The sequence below is a fragment of the Antechinus flavipes genome, chromosome 1 (genome assembly GCF_016432865.1).
Source record: "Antechinus flavipes isolate AdamAnt ecotype Samford, QLD, Australia chromosome 1, AdamAnt_v2, whole genome shotgun sequence".
Lineage (NCBI taxonomy): Eukaryota > Metazoa > Chordata > Mammalia > Dasyuromorphia > Dasyuridae > Antechinus > Antechinus flavipes.
In genome coordinates, this window is record NC_067398.1 from 553,509,302 (window position 1) to 553,536,099 (window position 26,798).

Here is a 26,798-nt window from a genome sequence, read left to right on the forward strand (position 1 = left end):
AAAACTAAAAAGGACTAAGACTGTCCACTGATGGGAACTTTGCCTCCTTACAGAAATCATGAAATCTGTGCCAGTGTTTTGTGTTTCCCCTAGGGAGAATGAGTAACTAGGTTGCTCAAATTGTTTAATTAATGAATGTTCAATAAAGAATGTCATCAAGAATACATTCTACTGGAAAAGGAGATGTGTATTCAATAGATAGAAAATGAGTGGCAACAACATTGGTACACAACTAAGTGCTACACTGGTATCCTTGGGATATTCAAAGAGCATAGGAAGGACCCCAGCCTATTGGCAAGATGCATTATGGATGATTTATGGAAAGATTTGGCTATGGATCACACTGAATGAAAAAGATGTAGGGGATTCTATACCCACCATGCCATCTAAGCACCTAACTGTGTGTAAGGCAGTCTTGTGCAATATTCCGTACATCACTGAAGTCTTACACTCAAAGTATCTAATCAAAGGATTGGCATTTTTGTTCTCCCTATAAAGTATTGATGAGTTAACGGTTCAATTTCAACCTTAAAGCAAGAAAGCTAGAATGGAAAAAGCATAGTGTTCAAAAGCTGAAGATTTACATGGGGCAGATATCAAAAGAAGCATTCTAGTGAAAGAAAGACATGGATAGGGGATGTTCAGGCCAGTACCAATAGAGACGTAAAATCTAACCTAAGGATCTTTCTTTCTCCTAACTAAACAAAGTCAGGGAAGGTCATCGAATGTGAGTGATACCCAAGACGGGCACTCATGAGAATTCAGGAAAGTTCTTTTTTTTTTTTTTTTTTGTCATTGGGATTTGTGTCAGGGGCTTGCTGTAGACTGACGCTGGGTGTACTTTGAACATTGAAAAGAACAAAAAAAGCAAACAACTCTCCCCCATCCCAAAAGAGATATCAGCAGGGGTGGTTAGTAAAAAGGGGACTGGAGACAGAAAACCTTTTGTTCCTAGAGTTCGTTTCATGTAGAGATTGTGAGGTGAATGGCTTTGAAATGAAGCGGGTGTATGAAGGAGTTGCTAGGTCACAGGAAACAGGACTGTCAGAACTTGCTTTGTGGGGCAGATTTCTTTTAAAATTGAGTTAATCTTAAAAAGAATTTACTCTTTTTCCCTTGTGTATTTTTTTTTTTTTTTTGCGGGGGGAGGAGGGAGTAACCAAGTTCGGAAACCTCTCGGTTTTTTCTTCCCGTTTTCCCATCCCTTTTCCGAGTTAAAAAAAAAAGTCTCTCTTTGCATTAAGCCTTCTTTGTCAGGATTTTTAGAATTTAAGAGGCAGGGGGGTGGGATCAGTTTTACCTTGTCCCGCGGAATCTCTCCTCGTTATCCAATGAGGGGACGGTATGCAAATGAGTTCAGTAGTCAGCCTTCCTCAATCAAAACAATGAGCTCAGAGACTTTAGAAACTTAGTAGTACCGAGAGCTCTGCAGATTCAAGCTGACAAACCAGCCTCAATCCTGGGACCACTCTCGTTTTGATTTAACCCAGCATTCCATGGCGAGGCAGATTCTTGAGCCTTCAATGCAGTCTCACTAGTTCCAGAAAGGACTGAATTTACTGCTGCAGAAATGAAGTACAAGGTAAGTTTCTTTTTGCAAGTTTCTTGCTAAAGTTGTTGCTTTGAGTGTGCCCGCGGCATTTCTACTCCAGCCTTCTGAAGTACCCTCCCTTGGGGACCTGAATAGCTTGAGCTGAAATACCCCAGGCTACATTTATCTTAGAAGTTCTGCCGAGAATTCGCAGCAGGTCTTTGAACCGCTGGGACCAGTCTCTTCTGAAAGTTGTTGGAGGAAATGACCTGCCAGGTTTTTTTTTCGGAGTCAATTTAAAAGCAGCGGGTAAAGATAGATACTGTTATTTGTCTTTTGAAAAAAGAGGAGGTATTAGGGAAAGTTTACTCCCTGTTTTTTCCCCCAGAGCCCCCGGGGCTTCGGAAGGGGAATCGAAGCTGCTGGAAAGTGGTTTCCCTAGAGGATTTATTTCAGGTTCTTAAGAGTGCCTTGCTTTTAGGTGGAGAAAGCAGTGTGCCATCTGTGTTTTAGCGAGAGATACCGAAACCCCAGGCGTCTTAACTGAGTTGTTGATGAAGCATTTTGAGATCCCTTCTCCCCAGTCATATGGCAAAGCCGGGGTGTAACAATTGTTTTTTTTGTTTGTTTGTTCTCTGAAATGATGACCTGAGAGCATGCTCAAGTGTATTTCTTATGCCTGAAAATTCTAAGCGGAATTTTCTTTTAGTCCCCTGCTAGGAGGTTCTTGTTCCAGCAATTCAACCTCTGCATTGATTCTTGGCAAAAGAAGAATGGAACTTACTCTGTCTCTTTCATTTTATTGTACTCATCTGTGCTAGGGAATGAGCATGCAAACCTTATCTAATGTGAAGAGAAGCTATACTAGGGGGGTAGAAAGATGGAGTAGTATACCTTATACTGATTCTGAGAAGTGAGTGAATCATGACTATCTGTATTTCAGAAGAAAGCTCCATAGAGAGAAACAGAGAAAAGAGACAGAAACGGAGAGTTAGGAACAGTCACTGATATTTTTTTTATTGGAACTTTGTATTTACTGATTGACATTCAGTATTGTGCTTGTTTGGAAAGTCTTACTTTTTCCCATAATTTGAATCGTTTCATACCCTCGGTTTCTGACTGCAGGTTGTGAATAATGTGTTCTAATATCTGCTAGCAATGGGAATCAGTTACGGTTATACTATCGGTCACTTTTTGATTGCAGTAATGGGGATGAAATAGTACAAAACAGCTAATATCTTCATCATTTTTACTTTAATTATACTGAAAGGCATAAATTTAGATCAGGAAGGGATTCGCCTACTCCAACCCCCTCATTTTATAGATGAGCAGACAAGTCCTGAAGAACTTGCTCTCTAGTAATCAGCAAAGATGAAACTTGAACACAGTTCTTTTGACTCCAAATTCAAGACTCTTCTCCTTCTACTTCACCTTCTCTATGTTTTGTCAGAAATGGAAGCTTTTTGTTCCTTTCAGTCTAGATCAATAAGTGATATTTAAATTCCTTTATTCATATTCCAACTTACAGTTAATAGCATTGTTTTATGTAGCTAAAAGAAACTTCTGCCCATTGAAATGTTGTACTATGAGAAGAGTACTTCTCCTTTAATAAAATTGTAGTTCCCCACATCAGGATAGGATTTTGGGAGTGATTTTCTCCCCTTATGGACATAAGCATTTCCTGAGCTATAAGGCTTTCTTAAGTAATTTGCAGAATCAATCAATCAATTATCAAGAGTTGGAGGTGACAAGGTTTTACCTTATCCCAATGAATTTTCTCCTCTAGCCAATGAGAGGACGTTATGCAAATAAGTTCAATTTATTAAGAGCCTACTAAGTGCCAGGCACTGGGAATACCAACTACAAAGTATGAAAAGATTCTGATGGGCAGAAGCTTTTGTTGTAAAAGGAAAGCTAAATCTATGTGAAAATGCATGCAATGTAAATATAAAGTTAATAAATACAGAAGTATATTTGGCTACATTGATCTGAGGCTATGACAAGAATCTTGTTCTAAGAAAAAGAAATTATTTCATAATCCTATATACAGTTGCACCAATGGTGGATTTTAACATTAAAATCTTTAAGCAAAAGACCAAAATTACTTTGAAATCTGTTATCTCCTTACACTTACTTTACTTTTATGGAAAATGAAGGACATATGTCATCTCTGTAATTGACAATGACAGTTACAATTTAATATTCAAGGAGAAAACCTTAACCATTGTTTATGTTTTATGTCTGACCAACAGTGAGAATGATAGCTGACTTTAATGTTATATAAAACACAAAGAGAAGTTGATTTTGGGTTAAGGTCTTAAGTTCTAGTCCCAAATCTGCCATCAATTTGGTATTTTAGCAAATCATAGCCTGAGGCTCTGTACATGAGGGTGTTGTACTAGAGGTTTCTTTGAGCTCTAGATCTGATGAGCATATGATTCATACATACAATTTTTTTTAAATTATAGCTTTTTAATGACAAAACATATGCATAGGTAATTTTTAACTGTGACCCTTGCAAAAACTTATGTTCCAACTTTTCCCCTCCTTTCCTCCATCCCCTCCCCTAGATGTCAGGTAGTCCCATACATGTTAAATATGTTAAAGTATATGTTAAATACAATATATCATACATACAATCTTATGATGTATAGAAGGTAAGTCTGATAATTTCAATTTTGCATGCCACAAAAAATGAGGAGGTTAATTGAGGTTAAGTTTCTAGTGGCAGAAGCAGGATTAGAACCTGGTTCTTCTAATTACCAAATTACTAGATTTCTGTGTTCTGTTCACTACACTACAATGGCTCCCTAATGAAACACCTCAATGATAATAAATTTAATCCCTCTGTGATTCCTTTCAAACTTTTCACACCAAAAAGAAAAAAAAAGAAAAGAAAAGGGGGAAAAAAGTCTTCACAGTGGGATATGACCCTATGTTATGGGAACCCATCCAGTATTATGAACATGAAATGAAATGCTATTTGGATGAAAAATTTCCCTTCTTTGTACTATTCATTTGCCTCTGTAGTTAGAAGTGGTGAATTTTGTGTGAGAAGCTGATTCATGGAATAGACTAGACAAAGAGACAAGAAGAAAATACTGTATTGAGGGAATCGGGTTTATAGATTACATAAAGTTTCCTGCTTGACTGGTATATTTACTTCTCCCAGGAAGTTTAAACTACTTTACTTAAAAGTATTTATGCAGGACAAATACCCATAGGCTATGCCTGGGTTAATTTAGTAAATTTGGCAGTTATTGGGTTAATTTCATTGAGTATACACTGTAAGAGATAATTACTTCATTGTAAACTCCTAGAATTGATAGTGATGTAATTGACTCTATACACAGCTTCACTCTATATTTACAAATTTAAACCCAATTAGGACCTTTAAAATATTCTTTGATAATTCAGGACCAATAGAAGGTTTAGAGGCTTAATTATTCCATATTGGCTATAATAAAAGATCATATTAATTAGACACTAGCCAGATGTCACTTCACTAGAGGCAAGGGACACACAAACACAATCTTAGACTGATTTTCAGTTTCATAGCAATCCTGAGAACTGTGCTCAAAGAACTAATTTTTAAATTTCTTAAAAAGCATGAATTGCTTTTTAGACATACCCGAAGACAGTATTCTTATTCTTTCGTGAAAAGACAATAGTCATTGTTTTCATTTGTATCCAGTTTCTCTTAGAACTAGTCCATTATTTTGTACTATGGATAAAAAATTGGGGGGGGGGCCTAGTTTCTTAATAATTTTCTATATGTTCCTCTATCTATAGTGAGAATTCACTAATTTGTCTATAGTACCTCTTTGACTTATTTTCCTCACCTGCCTATAGAAAAATTTCCATCTATTGAGTTAACAGAGAGGGAGACAGTTAGTCTTGGTTATCCAGGAGGATGATGTGAGTAAGTATATGTACAGCTGTGTTTGACCAGGAGTCTAAGATTTCTTTCTCTATCATAATCAACTCTGTGAGTACTCACTAAATGCTGTTTGGTTGACTTTTAAGACTTACTCCAGCTTCGCCTTTGACTTCATCTGTGACCTTGCCAATTTCTGAACTTCTTTGCCTCTCCAATCCTTAAATTCTGCTGGTTTATTTTTGCCATATAAGGATTTAAAAAAAAAAAAAAACATTCCTGTAAATCATCCATCTGAGCAGGGAAAAAAATAGACACAAGGTGATTTAGAAACACTACAACATTAAATTCTTACACAGACTCTTGAAGTGACATTCCAACCAACAAACAAGTTTTAATTAAGATTTGACACCATGAAAATTGCTTCAAAGGTCTTTGAGACACTTTCTGTATGTGGAATATGCAAATCTGATAAGAAAGAATGGAGAAGATGGCTTGGCCATAGTCTGTATTGATTATTATACTTCCATTCAGTCCCAATATGCTCTCTGCTGTTTTGTTTAAGGTAAAACTTAAGATTTTTTTTTCTTTTCTAAAAGTTCTATTGCATGTATTCCAAACTCTCTTTAAAAGAACTGAGTCACCTTTTATTTTAAGAATCAGCTTAAAATAAAAGCAATGGCTATTTGCATAACATCATTATAGAAAATCATTAACGTTTTGGGAGCTGAATTATTCAAGTGTCAGTGAACCAGAACATTTTCCTAAACACCAAGGTGATGTGCCCATACAACCCAATTTAGCAGGCTGCACAGTGTGTAACATACCAAGGATTCCTTTAGCATCTTTTCATCGCTGGAATACACATCAGTTCTGTTCTCAGAATTCATCAGTGACTTCCTGTCTGCTTCACAGTCTTGTAAAGAAATCTTTTCCTAACTCTTAAGATCCTTTGTTGTTGTTTCTTATCCCAAACTTTGACCCCTTACCCACGTCATTTTCCATTTTTCATCCAATTTTCTATGAACTTCATATACAATCTCCTTTTGGTATCTCTCTCTGTCTCTGTGTGTGTCTGTCTTCCTGTATCTTTCTGTGTTTCTCTGTGTCTCTGTCTGTCACTTTCTATCTCTCTGTCTCTCTCCTCTCTGTGTCTCTCTATGTGTTTCTGTGTCTGTCTCTCTGTCTCTCTCTCTCCACACACACACACACACACACACACACACACACACACACACACACACACAATTGAGCCCCTTAAGACACAGTATTGTGTTATCCCTTTCTTTTTCATCTGTGGAAGAATCATTCTCATCACTTGAACTTGCCTTTGCCTCTTTATGCCCATATGACTGTTGAAATTCACTTTCCACAAGTAAAATCTCCCTACTCATTCACTCCATAAAAAAATCTAAACATTTGTTTCTCTAATTCCCTTACAGTCCCTTTACTCTCTTCAGCTCCCCATGGATGTAATTACCACTCCCTTACTAATTAACTCTATCCAACCCAATCACTATCTAAATGATACCTTGTAACCTTGACTGTGTGTGTACTTGTCTGTACTGGCCTGTTTGAAGTCAGATTCTATGAGTGCAAGCAAAGTTATCCTATATTTTCAAGTAAAGGCAGCTTTATATTAGCACCAAATAGAGGGCAGAGTACAAAGGGCTGATAGACTGGGACACTCTGTGATAGTGTTTATGATCACACAGAGGGAGAAAATGTTCACTTTGCACTGGTTATCCCAAGGGTGTGGATTTGTTGTTATTGAGACCTGTGATTTCATTGGTATAATTCCCTCTAGTAATTCAGATGGACAGCCTGGTTATAACTGACAGTCTTCTAGAAAAAGTTCCTTAGGGCATTGAAAAGCAGAGTAACTTCACCTCAGTCACTAGTGAGTGTCAGAAGTGGGATTTGAAACTTTTATTGTCCTTTGGGTCTTAGATCTAGTGCTGATAAATTCAGCTCTGTCCCTTCAATTTATAGATTAGTAAACTGAGACCTAGGGAGATTAATTACCTTACCTAAACCTCAAAGACAGGATTGGAGTCCAAGGAGTCTAACTCTGTAGCCTGTGCTTTTTTACCACTGGACCACAGTAACTCTTAAGGTTTGTTTTTTCCTCCCCAGATTCTTCTAGATTTACTCACACTTTAGAGATGCAGGCTCAAATAGGAAACTGAAGGATTTAAACTACTCCATTGATCTAATAATATAACGTCATTTTAATGAATTACTATCATCATCATAATCAACATTGAAGCATTTACTTCATGAGAAAGCCTATATTCTGGCTGAGCATTGTGGAGGATACCATCTTGGAGCCCAGAATCTACTTGGAAAAATAAGACAGGGAGAGAGACAACTACAATCAAATGATTCAAAGCTAAAACTGCCAATTGCCAATTAAATTGTACAGTCCAACCTCTCAGAAAAGTGAGAAAGTTCACTAGAGTTTTGTTTTGTTTTATCTTAGATTGTTATCCATAGCTGGAAAAGTACGAAGGGGGAGAGATTAAGGAATTGAGAATATCATAGTTTATAAAAGCCACCAATAAATTAAGGTAGAATGGGGAGAGACCAGGGCAGGAGACAGTTTTGAGGGAAGTTCATGGGATAAATCTTTATCCCATTTCAACCAGAGTGACGCAAATGTGAAACATAAGGTCTTGGTTCTTGGTTATCTATTTTTAGATAATTTGGGGGGTTAGAGAGAAATCTAAACAAATTGGCTTGAGATGCCAGCCATTAGCACTGTGGCACCACTGTATAAGTAACATATAGACTTAATTACCAGGACTGTTTGCCAAGACAAACAAAACAGTGTCACTGGGACAAAATACTATATTTTCCAGCCTCAAATGCCCAAGAGGAGCTGCCTGTTTCCTAGGCAATGAATGACTACAAAGCACTTGGCCACGGAAAGAGAAAAAAAGGGAATGTTTGTACTTTGCCAACCCCAAACCCTCTATCTTATTTACCCTGGACATTCCAGATGTCTTCCCATGGTCGTTAAGGTATAGAGAAGGATTGTGGTGAGAGATGGGCACTGCTGGGGACTACATTTCAAAAGCCCAGGACCAAGCTGAACAATCTTCCTCACCTATCATTAGGTGTCCTGTTAATAGTCTCACTCCTCAGCCCTCTAAGAACAAGTTTACATTCTACAGGAATAGTTAGTATATAGCCTGAGAGTCTTTCAGTATGGTGGTACTTTATTATGGTATAAGAAAGACAACATATGTCACAGTATTAGCTATGACTCTAGAAAACATAGTGAGGAAGATAAGAGAAGAGAGAGAGAGAGAAAGACTTTCCATTTATTTCCATCTTTTGTGGTAGCCCAATAATTTTATTTGAAATGAACTTACATATTTGGGTTTTTGTTTGGGTTTTGTTTTTTTTTTTATTTTAGAATCTCACAATCCATAAGCTGAAGTGAATCCTTACAATCAAATTGCAAAAGCAGTATTCTCTAAAAATATCTGGGACTTCCAGGCTTTAGTTGTTACACAAAGTATTTCTCATGTGGTATTTTGGTGGTTGTGCTTACCAGGAAGTCAAGAACAAGATCATTGCTTTAAAGAATGAATAAGTAAATATGTGTAGGATGCATAGATGACAAATGCCTCAGAAACTCCAGTAGGATCTAGTTTCCACTTGTGCTTTGACGTTGGTTTTTTCCACTAACTTAATCTTGATTTTTTCCCACCTCTTCCTCTGCTATTGTGGTTTCTCAAATAGTTCTGGCATATAGTGAAAAGAGTACTGGTCTTAGAGTTGAGATAGGAGTTTGAATTCTGGCTTTGACACTTTACTAACTGTGTAATACTGACTAATGCATTTGATTTCCCTGAACCTCAGTCTCCTTTTCTATAAAATGGGTATGATAATATTTGCATTATCTACTTCATGGAGTTGTTGTGAGTCTTTATAAAATTCAAAGGACAATACAAATGTGAACTAGTATTATTATCTTTATGAGAATTTATGGTACCCAAGAAGCACTGAGGGGGATAGGATTTTAATTAATTATTAATTCTAGTGTGATAATCTGTCAGTGGTTTGAATGCCAACTGTGACCCATAATAGCTATGTGCTCATGGGCTGGTTGTTTAACCAATATGACTATTTCTCCATTTGTAGAATGGGGATTAATATTTATTCTCCTGACCCACAGAATTATATTGTAAAGAAAGTCCTTTATAAGCCTTAAAGCACGCTATGCAGATAGGTTGTTCATTTTCTCTAAAAATTTACTGATGTGTTTTGTTTTTACATTACAAACATTTACAGATTACTCCCACTCCATGAGATACTTCTTATAACAAAGTAAAACAGTTAACAGTAACCTCATCTAAAAGTACACACATCTGTAGTGTGTACCCCCTACTTTTTTATTTTTAAAAAAGTAACAAATCTTTTTCTCCACCTATCCTCATTTAATTAAAAAAGAGAAAAGAAGAAGAAAGTTATTGTAATATTTTTATATAGTCAAACTCCCTCAATGGTTGTGTCTCTTTCTGTACCCTAAATTCATCCTCTTTCATGAATGGCATGTATCATAATTGGTCCTCTGGAATTGTGAGTGGTCATTATATTGACTATGATTCTTATAGCTTTCAAAGGTTTTTGTTTTTAAAATGCTATTATTATATAAGTTTTTTTTTAATCTACTCATTTCACTTTTCATCAATATATCAAAGTCCTCAAAAGTTCATCTTTATAATACTGATTTGTTGTTCTTTTGGTTCTGCTAACTTTACTCTGCATCAATTCATATAGTTCTTTCTATGTCTTTTTAAAATCATCTTTTACTTAACCTTCATATAGCACAGTAGTACTCTATTACACTCATATAAAACAATTTATTATCCATTCCTCAATTAATAGACTTTCCATTTATTTCCATCTTTTGTGGTAGCCCAATAATTTTATTTGAAATAAACTTACATATATGTCTTATCAGTTGCTGCCACAGTGACAGGGAGTCAGAGTTGTCTATTATGTCCAAAAAGGTTAATATCACAAAGTTGGTATGGTCAGTTCTAAGTTGATTAGACATTCCATGATCCACCTCTTTAATAAAAATGATGTCAGTAAAATAATATCAGTACAATAATAAAATTGTTATCATCCATGTCAGGGCTTTGGTGAGTCCAGTGGGACTGTGGAAAATGTGCCAAATTTGTAATCAGAGACCATGGATTTGAGTCTTGGATCTAACATTTACAACTATACCATTGCATAAATTATTTAACTTCTCTGGATCTCACTTAGCTTATATATAATGAAGGGGCTTCATTTGAACTAAATTATCCAGAAGGTCACTTCCAGAATGAAATTTCTTTCCTTACCTCTATACTACTCCCACCCCCATCTCTTAAAGTACTGTTGCCACAGCAATCAAACCAGGGGATGAATGTGCCACTAGGGTCTCTTCCCTCTGTCCAACAGTAGCATTTAGTGCAAAGCCCTCAGACTGAGACCCCCTTTATTATCTATTGCCAGAAGCTGCATAGTAATGAGCTGGCAGCTTAGCAGGTTCCTGGTGTACTCTGCATTCAGAATAGTAGCTCAAAAGAAACTTAAGATGCACAAATTTAGAGACATCTCCATTCCAAGTGTTCATAAGAACTGTTTGTGCCTGACCTGTGGTAGAGCCTTCCAGAACTTGTATTCATCTGCTCAGCCACAGTCTGAAACACTATATGTTGACCCCTACATAATGATGTCATTTTGGTCCTCTTTGAGTGTGAAGGAGAGCAACCATTCTGTACTCAAAGGGACATTTCAGTATTCTTCCATAAAGATGATTTTCCTTTAATAAGTTTGAATTGTCACTTCTTGACAGGAAACAGGCCAGTGGCTCAGGGATAGGATGGCAGAGCTTTTAGTAGAGTTGGTTTTCATTTTCATCTCTTAAATAAGTGGGCTTAAATGAGATGATCTGTCAGGTCCTATCTAGGTGCACTTTGGTGATAGATTCTGTTATGGTTCTTAATTATTTTCCAGTTCATTTCATTTATAGAATTAACCTGGATTGTCCTTTCCCAAAAAAGGGGAGGGAGATATAAACATCAGATCTCTTCCCCCTAAATAGCCATCATTTCTCTGTGAAGTTGGAATTTCTTGCCTTTATGAATTATTCCCCCTTGATAATGAATCCCACAAAAGCTATGAATGTTTTGGGAATAAAATTTGACTCTCAATAAAATGTCAGTTTGCTCACGGGGTAAAATATCTATTTACACTAGATAGACTTTCATCAGAACTTATCTTTTTCTCCCAAAGGCCAATCACAACCTATTACGATTTATTATACATGAGGAGTGTGTCTATGCTTAGGATCTGTATCTATAATTAGCATCCTTGTCTTTGTCATGATGATGCTTGTCATAAATTTTTCAAATTCATCTGCAGACATCTACGTCAAGTTAAAATGCTTGGAATCTCAATCAGCTTCTTGTAGTTACACTTGACATGTTTTTGAATGGATTTGTCCTTGTAGGGATTGAGGCAAATTCTCCCTATGAAGCTGATAAATGAATATTAGAGCTGAAGGGCGCCAGAGAGACCAAGGAAATTCCCTCACTGTTTTGAAGTTGGAAAAAATCTTAAGGATCATTCCATCCAAACTTCTTTTTTTTTACAAATGAGAAAATGGAAGACCAAAGAAAGCTTAAGAGGAAGATCCAGGAACAAGAACCCAGGTCTCTCAAATGCTACATCTTCCCTTATACCTTCCCTCCCACTTGTGCATGGTACATTTCTTTATTGCCAAAATATCCATCTTTGGACATAAGTTTCTACATGAAAAGGTCTATTTGAAATATAAGAATTGTTTGGAACACCTGAAACCTCTAAGCAAGCATCAGGATTGAATTTCAGTTTTTCTCTTTTGAAACTTGGAGTAGTAGTTCTATTCTTTATAGCCTGTGGCAGCAGCAGCATCAAGCCTCCTATCCTTACTAAGATCTTAATTATAGACGCAGCTTATTTCATTGCTGTAGGGAAAGAACTTAGTTGCTCTGCGCCGCCTGTGTTTTGGTGTGGCAGGTGTAATCATGATGAGGTAATTTCATTTCAGGCCAAGGATTCTCATTTGTTTTCTTCTCCCTGAAGATTTTTTTTTTTTTTGGTGGGGGAGTAGTACAACTGATGATCCACAATTCACAAATTCTTAAGAATACTATGATAATGGTTATGCTTTCATTTATATGATTACATATTTAGAGCTAGAAAGGACATTAATAGCATAAGCCTCCCATTTTAGAGATGAGGAGACCCAGATCCAGAGTAGCTAAGTGATGTGTCCAAAGTCATTCACATAAGTAGTGAGTAGCAATACTAGGATTCAGAATCCTGTCCTTCAGCTCCACATCTCTTTCTCAATTCATGTCAATAAACATCGCTTATGCCCCTACATGTACAGTGTGCATTGCTGGACCCAAAAGATTCAAAGATAAAACAGCACAAGGTCCCCATTTTTAATGAGTTGATAATCTAATTGGAAAACTTGGGAGGGAGGAGAACAAGTACTCAGGTAAATATAATGTAACTTGCGTAAATACTTTGAGGTCCAAACAGAATGAATAGCCTAAGATCCAAGGAAGAAAAGATCAGTTATGGGTTTGGGGGAGGAGAATCAATTCAGTAATTATTTATCAAGCCATCTACTGCTTGGGAAAAGGGCAGCATTGAAAAGGGAGTCTTTGAAGGCTTCAGGTTTTTTAAATCATTATTTTATTAGGAGAGTGAGAGTTGTAATACCAAAAAAAAAAAAAAAAAGGATCCCTTGGAAGTCATATCATAGTTTTTTCCACAATTATGTTGAGCTGAAAATGTCATCACCTAACCAAAATGACACTTCCTCTTCATATATTAAACCCCAACTAGTTCATGTGAATACCACAAAATACTAAGTAGTTGTATCAGTTCAGATTATGGTTTTCTGTCCATGAAAGCAGCACTTCCTTGCTACTCGTAGGTCTCTCAGTAGACTGGGTATAGCTATAGATCTTGTATAAATTTGGGACTGGCCCTTTAATAAAATGATGTAAGTAAAATCATATTATATTGCTACATAATATCTTTGTATAAATATACATTCATGTGCAATCCTGCCCACACACCTACTCTCTAAACAATTTCTTTTTGAAGTTTTATCCCACTTCTCCACCTACCTTCTTCTTTCTCTCCTACTTTTGAGAAACGATGCCATATAACTATGGATTAGACTTTATTCCTTTGACACTGTAGTATTCCTAATAACTAGTGAGTTTATTTGCCTTCTCAGCTAAGTTTGTTATCTCCAAATGGGACTTTTATTTGGACTTGGTAATTTAGGTAGGACAGTGGAAAACAGGTTATTTCAGGAAAGAAGAATTTAGCTCCATGTGAAGAAAAATGTTCTTACAATTAGAGCTGCCCCAACAAATGGGATATAAGTAGTTTCTTGTCACTGGAAATATTCAAGCAGGGGTTTGACTACACGTCCATAGTATAGTAGAGTATGAGGTATCATGACTTCAAAGTTTTCATTCTAGCTAAACTAAAATACACATAAGACCTGAAAAAAGAGTCATTAAAATTTCAAACTCTGAAAGGTCAGCAGTGACCTGAGGGTAGCAGTACATAAACCTTAGACTAAGAACAGATGGAAGTCTTATCACATTCAGGCTTCACATAAGAAAATAAACTAGAAAAGCATCAGAAAATAGATTGATCTCCTCCTTTATCTATCTACCATATTAGTTGTTGGTTACTCACATGTGTTGGTTTTTGTTTAATCGCCTAAAGGCAAAATAAGCTTTTTTTTTTTCCTAATGGATTATAGACCCTTACTCCTCTTCAAATTAATCAAAGCTCTCTTTCCCAAGTACCTATACAGAAGCTACAAGTACAGGATGGTACATTGGTCTTTCAAGAAAGATGAATGGAACTGCTCCCAAACTACCCAATAATATTGGTTATTTTTTACCTCTATAAAATATACCTGTTTTCTAAGTAGCTGGACCCTAGTCCTTCACCACTATATGATGGTGATTTCTCTTGCCAAAAAATACTACAATAGCAAATTGTGATTGTCCCATTTTTAACTCCCATTCTAATACTTAGATCCTTCAAAGTAGACCACAGGTCAATTACTGACATCTTCCTAATCTAGGATTCAGAATCCTGTGCTCCAATTCCACATCTCTTTCTCAATTCATGTCAATAAACATTGCTTAAGCCCCTACCAGGTACAGTGTGCATTGCTGAACCCAAAAAATTCAAAGATAAAACAGCACAAGGTCCCCACTCTTAATGAGTTGATAATCTAATTGGAAGACTTGGGAGGGAAGAGAACAAGTACTCAGGTAAGTATAATGTAAGTTGCATAAATATGTTGAGGTCCAAACAGAATGAATAGCCTAAGATCCAAGAAAGAAAAGATCAGTTATTGATTTGGGGGAGGAGAATCAATTCAATAATTATTTATTGAATCCACATAGGAAAAAAGATACAGGAAGCATTCATTATTTTTCTGCCTCTCCTCTCCTTTCCTTTTTTCTCTTCTCTTCTCTTCTCCTTTCTTCCCTTCTCCTCTCCTCTTCTTTCCTCTCTTCTCTTCTCTTCTCTCCTTTCCTCTCTTCTTTTCTCCTCTTCTCTTCTCTTTTTCTTTCCTCTTTTCTCTTTTCCTCTCCTCTCTTCTCTTCTCCTCTTTTCTCTTCTCCTCTCCTCTCTTCTCTTTTCCTCTTTTCTCTTCTCTTCTCCTTTCCTCTCTTCTCTTCTCCTCTCTTTTCCTCTTCTCTCATCTCCTCTCCTCTCTTCTCCTTTCCTCTCTTCTCTTCTCCTCTCTTCTTTCCTCTCTTCTCTTCTCCTCTCCTCTTCTTTCCTCTCTTCTCTTCTCTCCTCTCCTTTTCTCTCTCTTCTCTTCCCTTCTCCTCCCCTCTATTCTCCTTTCTTCTCTTCTTCTTTCCTCTCTTCTCTTCTCCTTTCCTCTCTTCTCCTCTCCTCTCTATTTTCCTTTCCTCTCTTTTCTTCTCCTTTCTTCTCTTCTCTTCTTCTTTCCTCTCTTCTCCTCTCCTTTCCTCTCTTCTCTTCTCTTTTCCTCTCTTCTCTTCTCCTTTCCTCTCTTCTCTTCTCTTTTCCTCTCTTCTCTTTTCCTTTCCTCTCTTCTCTCTCTGTCTCTGTCTCTCTGAATCTTTCGATATCTCTGTTTTTCTCTCTATTGAGCATTCAGTTTCATGCTTCAAAATTCAAAAGCTTGATTTTTCTGATAAGAGACAGAATCATTTAAGCATGTGACATTCCCATATTTCTTCAGTCCTAAACCAAGGAGTTAACAAATAGCTTTGGATAGCCTTCTCTCTGAGTATAGGAAAGGAAAAAAGTTTCAGACTTAATTTTTGTTTTGTGGTTGAGTTTTTTTTTTTAATTTTACTACATTTTAAAAATTATATGTAAAAATAATATTTAACTTTCTTTTTTAGAAATTTGTATTCTCTTCTTCCCTCCCCTCCCCCATTTTTGAGAAGGCAAGCAATTTGATATAGATTATACATGTGCAGTCATGCAAAACATTTCCATATTTGTCCATGTTGCAAAACAGATCAAAAAAAAAAAAAGAAAATATTCTTCAATATGCATTCATAGCCTACTTTTTAAAAAGCCTCTTATAAACTCCATAACTCAATAATTATTCCTTTGGTACTGTACCTATGATAATAGGCACTAGTATCTAAAAGGAGAGAACTAATATTTGAAACTCTACCCTTGAAGCATTTTTAAGTAGAGAATTCATTGCCTACTGTTCTACTTTGGGGTAGCTCTGTTAGGTTGCTTCTTGCATCAAGCCAGATTTGCCTCTAGTTTCTTCCATTCAGAGGCCTTGGGGTCATCTTCAACTCATTACTATGACTCACCCCGGATCCATTTTATTACCTAATTTTTTTGTTTCTATCTTCACAACATTTCTCATGCATCTTTTATCTGATCCAGTAGACATTATTAGTTCAGGATCTTATCACCTCTCCCCTGGACACCCTCCTGTTTTAAGCCTCTCTCTATTTCCTATATCCACTTATCAAAGTGATTTTTCTAAGGCATAGGCCTGTCCATATCCTTTCCCTATCAGATGAGTGCTTAGTGGTTTTCTGTTACTTCCAAGATCAAATATAAACTCTCTATTTGGCATTCAAAGCTCTACTTAACCTTGTCCCTTTCTATTTTTCCAGTCTTAGTAGGTAAGTTTATTTTGTAAAAAAAAAAAAAAAAAAGTATTACTCTCTCCACATGCTTCATGGTCCAGTTCCTCTGACCTTCTTGTTCTTTCTTGAAATTGAAACTCTTATTCCCTTTCTCTCTAACTTTATACTGGCTTGTGCTCAGTGCTTAGAATGCCCTGACACCTTGCCTCTTAGCTTCCTAACTTCCTTCTTCTCAACTCAACTCCTATGTGCTATAAGAAGCCTTTTCTGGTCCCTTTTTTATTTCTTCTGTTTATAACACTCTACCTTGATCTTCTCTCTGAGATCATCTTCCATTTACTCTGTATATATATGTATGTGCAGACATACACAAACACATACATATGTGCATATAAATATATATGTTAGTATATATCTAGCTATATTCTGTCGTGTTGTCCTTTAGGATGTGAGCTCCTTGAAGAAAGGAACAATGTTTTCTGCCTTTTGTTGTGTTCCCATTGTTTAGCAAGGTGCCTGACACATAGTAAGTTCTTAATAAATGAATACTTGTTGAATAACTAAAATATCTCTGAGGTGCTGTCATAAAGAAAAATGTGGTCCATGCTAAAAGATCACAAAGCTTGAGAATCTCTTGGCAGAGAACTAGTGTGGCCTAGAGGTGTGGAATGAGACATATAATTTCAAATATGGCCAATGTTTTGATTTATTTTGCTTGACTGGACCTGTCAAGCAGCAGGGAAGGTTCTATAAGGAGAAGAGAGATCAGTTGGGAATGGCAGTGATAGAAAAGAAAAAAGGAAAGAATATCAATAAAACATTTTTAAAGACCTACAGAAGCCCTATAGTCAGTAGGACCTAAGTTCAAATCTGGCCTCAGACACTTAACACTCCCTAATTTTGTGATCCTGGGCAAGTCACTTAATCCTAATTGCCTCAGGAAAAAAAAAAGACCTACAGGAAAGTAGTGATAAAATCCAAAGAAAGAACTGATAGGTATGAAAACATCCTCTTAGATACTCATTAAGGCTATAAGGAGAAAATGTAGTTAAGAAGATGAAAACATTTGGTCCAAATTAGTCTAGATGACAAAGGAATTTTGGTAAGAAAATGTTGGTTGATAATGCATAATGATCAGTTCAGAGAAAGATGCTGGGGCTTAAGTTCAAAATGACAGTTGAGTGAAATGGGAAGAACATTGAACTAGCAATCAGGAGTTCAGTTCTAATTAAGCTCAGTTCTAATATTCTACCTGTTTGAGTTTTAATTTTTTCATCTGAAAAATAAGATAATTCATTTTGTATAATCTACCTCCTAGGATTGTTGTAGGGAAAGTGTTTTGTAAACCTTACTCAAATGAATCTAAAACCTCCTCCATGGGCACATACCTTCCAACATGGAAGATCACAAACCACTCATGCTCACCCCCAGTTATCCCATGAATTTGTCGTAGGGCAGACAAATGTTATGCTAGTGGTCTTCCTCTTGTTCTCTAGAGATCCCACAGATTTCAGAAGCATGCAGACTGTCTATTAGTAATATCTTATTCTTGCCAGATGCTCCACTCATCTTTATCAGGAGTGTATTTCAATGGTAACGGCCTTTAAATCTTTAAAAAACTATTAAAGTGAATTGTTGTGATTACAGTCTTACTCCTACAATTCTAGGGTTTGATTTCAATCATGAAATACAAAATATGTTTCATAATTATAATCAAATATTAATTTCAAAACATTTGAATACAAATATATTCATATTCCTTTTTTTTTTTTTTAAATCAGGAAAGAGGGAGCTGGATGGTTGTAGTGGTTAGAGAGAAAATCAGGAAATCCGGGTTGGAATCTTGAGTCTAGCACTTGCTGTGTGTCATTTAATCTCTTAAATCCTCAGTTTCCCATCTATAAAATAGGAATAATCTGCCTTAACAGCTCTGTCTTTGCAAGGTTATTAACAAGATATTTTATGAACCTATGATATCAATGACCATTGTAATCATCAGATAATAGATTATCTGCTTTTTACCAGCTTTAAAGGGACAAATACCTCAAAAATTATGACTTTTTGAGTCTTTAGAATATATTCAGCTAAAAGAACCTAATATGAATATAAAAACATATATACATACATACATATATGTGTATATATATATATACACACACATGTTTCAACTAATTATCTAGACTCTAGATAATAAACTCTAGATTCTAGAGTATGAATACTTTTTTGTTGAAATTAGATAACACCATTTATTTCAGAGGTAGCATTTAAGAATAAATGAGAAAGAAATACAGTAAAAAAAAAAAAAAAAGAGCTGCAGCTCTCATAACTTTTTTTAGTAACAGTAGTAAAAATGCTTCCACTTCTGCCCCCTTTACATGTACAGACATTCACTCTAAAGTGTAATCATACTTGAGCCTCTGATTTCTCTAGTGATTGAACATTCCTTTTTGAGTTTCCTTTTAAATGGGACATGCTTGTTGAATGTTGCATGAATGAATGAAGGAATGAATAAATGGCAGAAGGGAAGGACTGAGGGAGAGAAGGAACTATGTCTTTGTCTTTCTCCTTCTATCCCAATTAGTCCAAACCCCATTTTCCTAAATTGGAGTCAGATATAAAAAAAGTCAAAAAATGTGCCAGCACTGAAGTCTTGGCAAGGATTCCTGGGTTATAAAAATAGATCAAAAATAGGAAGAGGAAGAAGTCTTGTCACAAAGCCTGGTCACTGGTGATATTATCAGTATGTGGCTACAGCTGATTTGGGGAGCCGCCTTACTCCTTTGTTTCTCAGTTCTCTAGAAGGAGTAGTTTATGTGATCATGAAAATTACAAATCACACCTTCCCTGCTTGAAAGAATATATGAATGTCCTGGCTTGAAACCTCTAAACTCACCCTGCTTTATGATAGCTAAGCAGGGAAGGAACACCTCCCCCCCCCCCCATGAAAAAAAAAAAAAAGGTAATCACATGTCCTAAGGTTATAGCTCCCTATGAGAAACTGGCATTTTCCTGGTTCCTTCTGAGAGCTTGCCTCTGGTACGTAGCTTGGGAACCAGGAAAAATGAAGAATCTAAACACCTCCTTGCCTCAAATTGCTTCTCAGAAGGAAAGAGAGAGAGAGAGCTCTTTTAAAGGGGTCATTGTATTTAATCTCCAAGTTGGCTAGCTCCTATTTTTTTTTCTTTCCTGTTTGCTCTGTGATTGTATACGCTTAGTGCAGTCTTCTTACCTACGTCATTCTCAGTTTATTTTATTAGGAAGGGCTGGATACTTTCCTGCCTGACCTCCTTTCATTTTGCCTTCTCCGCGTTTAAGACCGCTGGGACCTTCGTTTTCACAATGGGTCGGTTATCTCATCATTCCCACTGAGCACCCTGCCCAGACTGGTTATCTGTGTAAAAAATGGGGGAGAATACTCTAATTTTTTCTAGTTTATTACTTAAAACAAATTCTATATTGAATCCAGCTAGAAGCAAAATCTCCCTATTTCTCCTGTGCTAGGAAATTAGATGTAAGGATCCTGATGAACAGAACTCATGGCCTTTAGGGCTGTTTTCCAAACCTCAGCTAATTTTAGTTTTTGTCCTGAAATATCTTTAAGTCATCCATTAAAGCTGATTTTTATGAATATACCACACTCTGCTTCTGTGCCTCAGAGTGGCAGCTCTGGTAGATTTTGCCAAATTGGAAAAATTTCAAGTCTGGACTAGTCAATAAGCTGAGAACTATATGCCTTCAAAGACCAATCTAGCTAAGTTTAGATAAGCTTACCACCAGGTTGGCCACAGAGTAACAGATTTGGGGGATATAACAACTCTTGAAATCTTTCACCAAACCAAGTCAATGAAGTGAAAAGATATACTACTGAAACCATGAATTCTTGTGGTATCTTAATGGTTATAGGTAGCATTAGATTAATCATTTGATGGGAACATTTCTGAAATTCAGTCAGACAAGTTTTTATTAAGCACTTATCATGTGCTAGACATTGCAATAGAAATACAAGTACAATTAGAAAGTGATCTCAGCCCTCAAGGAGCTTGCATTCTAATGGGAAGACTATACATAAAGGAAGCTGAAGGAGTTGGAGATAGAGAAACAAAGGTGTCTATTGGGGAAGGAAGAGACCAAGAAATCAGAGAAAGTTTGGAGGGTAGCCAAGAGGAAAATATGATGTAGCTGGCATGGGATACCCATATGGTGATTTTGGGGTAGAGCCATTCAGTCCAAGAGAGAGGCAGCAGGGACAGAAGGTACTTTCTATGAATTCAAGAGATAGAGTGAGTTAGCTGGATAAAGTTTGGGGAGCATGATAGAGAAAGAATGTTCAATAAAACTTTGCCCCTTGACTAGGGAAAAAAAAAAAAAAAAAGAATGGAATGCAGCCTAGAGAGAAATGAGATGATTTGGAGGCAATTTTTTTTAGAAAATGTGATATAGTCTAAGAACATTGGACCATGATCATGGACAGTTCCTTTGGTCTTCCCACATTCCAGCTTACTTGGATACATCTTTCTTCCTCATAGATCAAAAGCTTCTTGAGAGCAGTGATTAGCATTTTAATCTATCTTTGTCTCTCTAGAGACACCTTGTACCTAGAAGGCATTTAGGAACTCATCAACATAGAAGAGAATTTTGAGATCATCTAAATTCTTCATTTTAATCTTGAGGAAATTGAGGCATAGAGTGGCAAAATACCCTGTACAAAGCCCAAGGTCAGCAAGCAGTAGAACTAAGACTTGAACTTTAATAAATGTTTATTGAATCAAATTGTGGCATGTTGACAAGAAGCTAGAATGATTTGGGGGTCTTTATTGACAAGTCACTTCAGCTGACCCAGCTGCCTCTTGGAATTCTCTCTGATCCTAAGGTTTTAGATCTGAATACACATGGATCTTTTCCTTCTGTTACTTAGCTTCTGGGCACCTAACTCCCCTGGACTAATGATCTAACTGATTATAGAATTAGTATTGATATCTTATCTTATATTTATTTATTATGTGTCTTGGCTTTCCAGCTCTAGAGATAAATTCCCTCTTTCAAAAGAATAGATTTGAATAGAGAAGCCCCCATTGTTTTGGGATTGCTTTGAGTCAGACTGCTGACTTGTGGTTGTAATAGAATCCTATCTTTTTTTTTTTTTTGACCAAATATTTAATCTAATTTTTATTTTATTTTATTTTAAAGCTTTTTATTTTCAAAACATATGTACAGATAATTTTTCAACATTGACCTTTGCATAACCTTGTGTCCAAATTTTCCCTTCCTTCCCTTCACTCTCGCCCTTAGATGGTAAGCAATCCAACATATATTATACATGTTAAAATATATGTTAAATCCAATATATGTAAACATATTTATACAATTATCTTGCTGCAAAAGAAAAGTCAGATCAAAAAGAAAAGAAAATGAGTAAGAAAACAAAACAAAAAGAGTGAGAATGCTATATTGTGATCCACCCTCAGTTTCCACAGTTCTCTCTCTGGGTGTAGATGGCTCTCCTCATCACAAGATCTTTGGAATTGACTGCAATCATTTCATTGTTGGAAAGAACCACGTCCATCAGAATTGATCATCTTATAGTCTTATTGTTTCCATGTACAATGATCTCCTAGTTCTACTCAGTTCATTTAGGATCAGTTCATTAAGTCTCTCCAGGCTTTTCTAAAATCATTCTGCTGATCGTTTCATATAGAACAACAATATAGAATCATATCTTTAAACTAAAGGTGGGAGTAACAAGGTTATAACCATTGGAATGAACTCTAGCTTAGCAGTCTTATATGTCCTCCCCAAAGCTTTGAATGAAGGTAGTTCCTTATATGGTACCTTGGATTCTCTGAAGAAGATGATTTGGTTGCAAATTCACTCACCCCTTGGTTATGATTGACATTTTACTCTTCTGATCTCTGATCGTTTAACAGATAGCTTTAGTTACTGAAAGAGTGGACTATATGACCATCAGAGGAAAGACATCTCTCTTTTGTAGGCCTTAGTTTCCTTATTTTCACGTCAGAGAGGAGAGGATTTATTTACAATCTCCTCTCCATCTCAGAGAAGTCCTTAACTGTCATCAGTGGAATGTCATTTTCTTTGTTCCCTTTTTGGAGTTTATGTGACAAGTCATTGCTTGTAGTTGTTATGATGGGGCCCGGGAATATAAAAGAGTCTGTGTACAGTTGAATTATATGATGGGTGAGAGATCTCAATGGTTGCTAAATGGATTAAATTGGACAAAATGGAAACCATAGCCAGAGGCTGCTAAATAAGTATGGAGATAGGGGAGCTAAAATAGAAGCTATGACACTGTGTAGTACTGTGGAGAGAGTCCTGGACTTTGGAGCTAAGAATCTAAGATTTAGAATTTGGAGATATCTGACATAACTCTTTCATTTTACAGATTAAAAAAAAAAAACTGAGAAGTAAAGTGAGCCACTTGAGGTCACACAGTAGATAATGATGATCACTGAAATGATGATTTACATAGCACTCTTATGCCAAGCACTGTACTAAGCACTTCACAACTGTTATATCATTTGATCCTCACAGGAACCCTGGAAGATAAATAGTATAAGCTATTATTACCCACATTTTACAGATAAAGAAATTGAGGGAACAAAGGTTAGGTGGCTTGCCCTGGCTCACACAGCTAGTGAATATCTGAAGCTGAGTTTGAACTCCAGTTTTCCTGACTCAAGGCCTGATTCTAAGGTTGACCTGATGGTCTATCCATTGCCCAGTTAGCTGCTTTGTAGGTTTGAGACGGGCTCCATCACTAACTAGTGGTATGATTCTTGGGCAAATTTCTCCTTCTGAATCGGGTTCATGTCTGCATCTATAAATTTAGGTTTGTGTTTGCACTGCTATTGTAAGGATTAAGGAGATTTGTTTGTGAAACTTGCTTTGAATCCATAAAGCATTATCAGAATTGAAACTTTTATGACTATTGAACAACTTGAAGACTTATTATGTTGGTCATTATTAGCATATATCACATATTGATGTTATTTCATAATGGAGTCCCAACCAAGAGGAATCCTAGTAAGTCTTAAAAGTCAATAAAGACTGGACCTTTTGTTTTTATTAACATCAATCAAACTTACAGCTAAAAAAATCCCAGTACCATTATAGAAAGTTGGACTGATTACAGAGGAATCAATGGAGCAAAGGGAAATCCCAGATTTAGAAAGTTTAACAACTCTGCCTTCCCACCCCACCCTCAAAAAAATAAAATAAAAGGAAAGGAAATGGACAAAGGGGCCCTTTCAGTGGGAGGTCTTCAGTAGTTTGGGCTTTTGGGCTTGGTTTAATCAGTATCATCCCTTCCTGCTCACTGCCTTCCAGCAAGTGACTTAGACATTTCAATCTCCTTGTCTTTGTTCACTTTCTGTACCCATCCTTTGAGACTCAGCTCAAATCCTAGAGCTTTCTCTGCACCACATTACATTGGTTAAATGACTAACAACTCTACTTGCTATCTGTATGATTCTGGGCACATCTTTTAATTTCACTGCCCTCAGTTTCTTCATTCCTAAAAGTGATGATCTCTAAAGTTTCTTTTGGTCTTAAATTTATGATTCTTTGACCTCTGAAATGATCAACTATGTTTGGATTAGAGCAACCATTGTGGTCATTAATAATAATTAAAATATACATCCTAGTATATATTGGCAAAAGCGACTGATAAATAATAATAATAATCAATATTTATAGAACTTACTATGTGTGAGGCACTGTGTTTAGCACTTTATAATTATGGTCTCATTTGATCTTCACAACAATTCTGGGAGTAAAGTACTATTATTATTACCATTTTACAGTTTAGGAACTTGAGCCAGAGAGAAGATTATGATTTGTACAGTTAGTAACTAACTGTCCAAAGGGGGATTTGAATTTCAGATCTTCCTGACTTCAGACCTGGCACTCTCCTACATGCCCCTAAGTAAAACATTTATTTGATGAGTTATTGTACGAAACGTTACTGGTTCTTTGGGTCTGTGACATTTGCCACTGAACAGTACCTGGATGTCTTAGTAATATTCAGTGATGGCCATAGGCTGTTCTACCCTGGGACTGCTGTACTTTCTTAACTAAGAATATTCATCAGGGTATGAATAGGTATCATGCTGTTGCAAAGATCCCTGGTGGGGATCCCCATCAAACATAACTCTAAATACTAATCTCTGCAGGCAGTGGGGAAGACTGCTGTGAAATAATGGACAACCAATTAGGATAACTCACCCGATAGTGCCTCAGTTAGCATTGACAATGGGAATGGGAAAGTATTTTGCAGTGAAGCTGCATTTGAGGCAGGTCCAGGAAGCAAGCATTCACATGCTGTTTACCAGGTGGTGAGAAGGTTACTGGGACAGAGACAATAAACCACCAAGAATGACTTTCACATGGGAATTTCTATCTGCTTCTAATCGCTCATGGTTCAGTGCTTCATTCAGTTCTGTGCGTTGTTCCATTGAATTGACCCAACTCTAAAGAGCATTTCGTTTATTTGTTCTGAGCTGTGCTGTTGTCTCCGGTCTTCCAACTGTCTTGAGTTTCTCTCTTTTCTCTCCTTTAGAGCCAATAGAATTACCAGTTCTTATCCCTCAGCCTGAAAGAACTGGAAAAGAGTTCCATTACTTGTGATTTCATCTCTGGTACTTCTATACTAATCATTCCCAATTGTTGAATAACTAAGGAAAGGAGAACAGAAATAGACTCCTATATATGCAAGGTGGAGCTCTTGGGGCCACATAGTATGAAATCAAAGGACCATGTTCTCCTTTTGAATAGTTAATTAAACCCATTCCAGTATATCTAGGAAGCTGAGAAAGGGAAGAAGAAGAAGGGAGGTAGGTATTCTGACATTGTCAGGACTCTCCTTAAACAAGGATAGGATTCTCCTTATGTAGCCTTTAATTATTGTAAGGAAAAGGCTGAAACTTCTTATCTGAGTCACTACATATACTAAATAAAATCTTCATGTGAAACACAATCACTTCTCTATTCCTTATGTTTCTTTGACAGCTCATGTTGGGGCAGCTATGTTGTATAATGGATAGTTCGAATACTAGACTTGGAGTCAGGATAACTTAAGTTAAAACTCTGCTTCAGATGTTTATTAATTTTGTGACCAATCTCAATCTCTTCATCCATGAAATAGGAATAAAAATACTACCTACTTCAAATTAAATGTGTGTGTGTGTATATAGCTTTGTAAAGCATAAATTCTAGATGAGAAGGAATACTAGTTCTATTTCCACTAGTAATGGTGGTGATGGTGGTGGTAGTAGTACCAGTAGTAGTAGAAGTAATAGACATTGAGACTTATCTGAATTTTCATAACTAAAACCATTCTACCTCATTCTTGGCCAATACCAAGATACCTGAGATCTGACTCTTTCCCTCCCATCTCCATATAACTCCACTGTTTAAGAGGAGCTGGAATAGCAACAATGGAATCAAGACTTGGGTTTTGTATGGTAATCATCTTTCCATACCATTTGGAGAAGAGCCCTCCCTCACTTGAGTACTGCTAATAGTTCAGATGAGAATAAGCTTGGAACATTGAAAACATCTCCACTTTTGTTACTTGACCAGAGAAAAAAGGAAAAAAAAAAGATTAGGATAGGACAACTGCAAAAAGAGAAAAATTATGGGATTTATATTAAAATTTTACACAGAGAATTACAGTGAAAAGAGTGCTAGATTTGGACTCAAATAGCTTAGCTCTGCAATTTAATTTAACTTTCTGTGTGAATTTGGGGCAAGTAACTTAACCTTTCTTTTTAAAAAGGTGTCTTTATGTAATACATTCAAAATGATCAAAAAAAATAAAAATAGAAAGGGTGAGAGGAAGGGGAGCTGAACTACATGACTGTTGATGTCCCATTTAGCACTACACATATCATTCCAAAAGATAAAGATATGAACAACAGCAGCCAGAAAAATCACTAGTTGTGGATAGCTTCCAATACAATCTCATCCAACAAGTATTTATTAAGAGCATATTCTGTACAAAACTAAAAATAATTTCTGCCCTTGATAAGCTTACATTCTACACTTCTATAATTGGAGAGGGAAAAATCAATTCACTTTCTCTAGCAAATCAACAATCTTTTCATCAATCAATAGTCATCATTACAATGATGTTAATGACATTCAAATATTTTAGCTGAAGTACTCAAAATAT

The 26,798-nt window shown here is 36.4% G+C and overlaps 1 protein-coding gene across 1 annotated transcript in view; it reads left to right on the forward strand.

Moving 5' to 3' along the window:
* The first annotated feature begins 594 nt into the window (after positions 1 to 594).
* NEDD9 (neural precursor cell expressed, developmentally down-regulated 9) overlaps positions 595 to 26,798 on the forward strand; it is a 59,286-nt gene continuing 33,082 nt past the window's right edge. Inside the window, exon 1 of the mRNA XM_051970687.1 lies at positions 595 to 1,582. Coding sequence (XP_051826647.1) covers positions 1,571 to 1,582 — 12 coding nt within the window. The 5' untranslated portion in view covers positions 595 to 1,570. The remainder of the gene's footprint in view (positions 1,583 to 26,798) is intronic.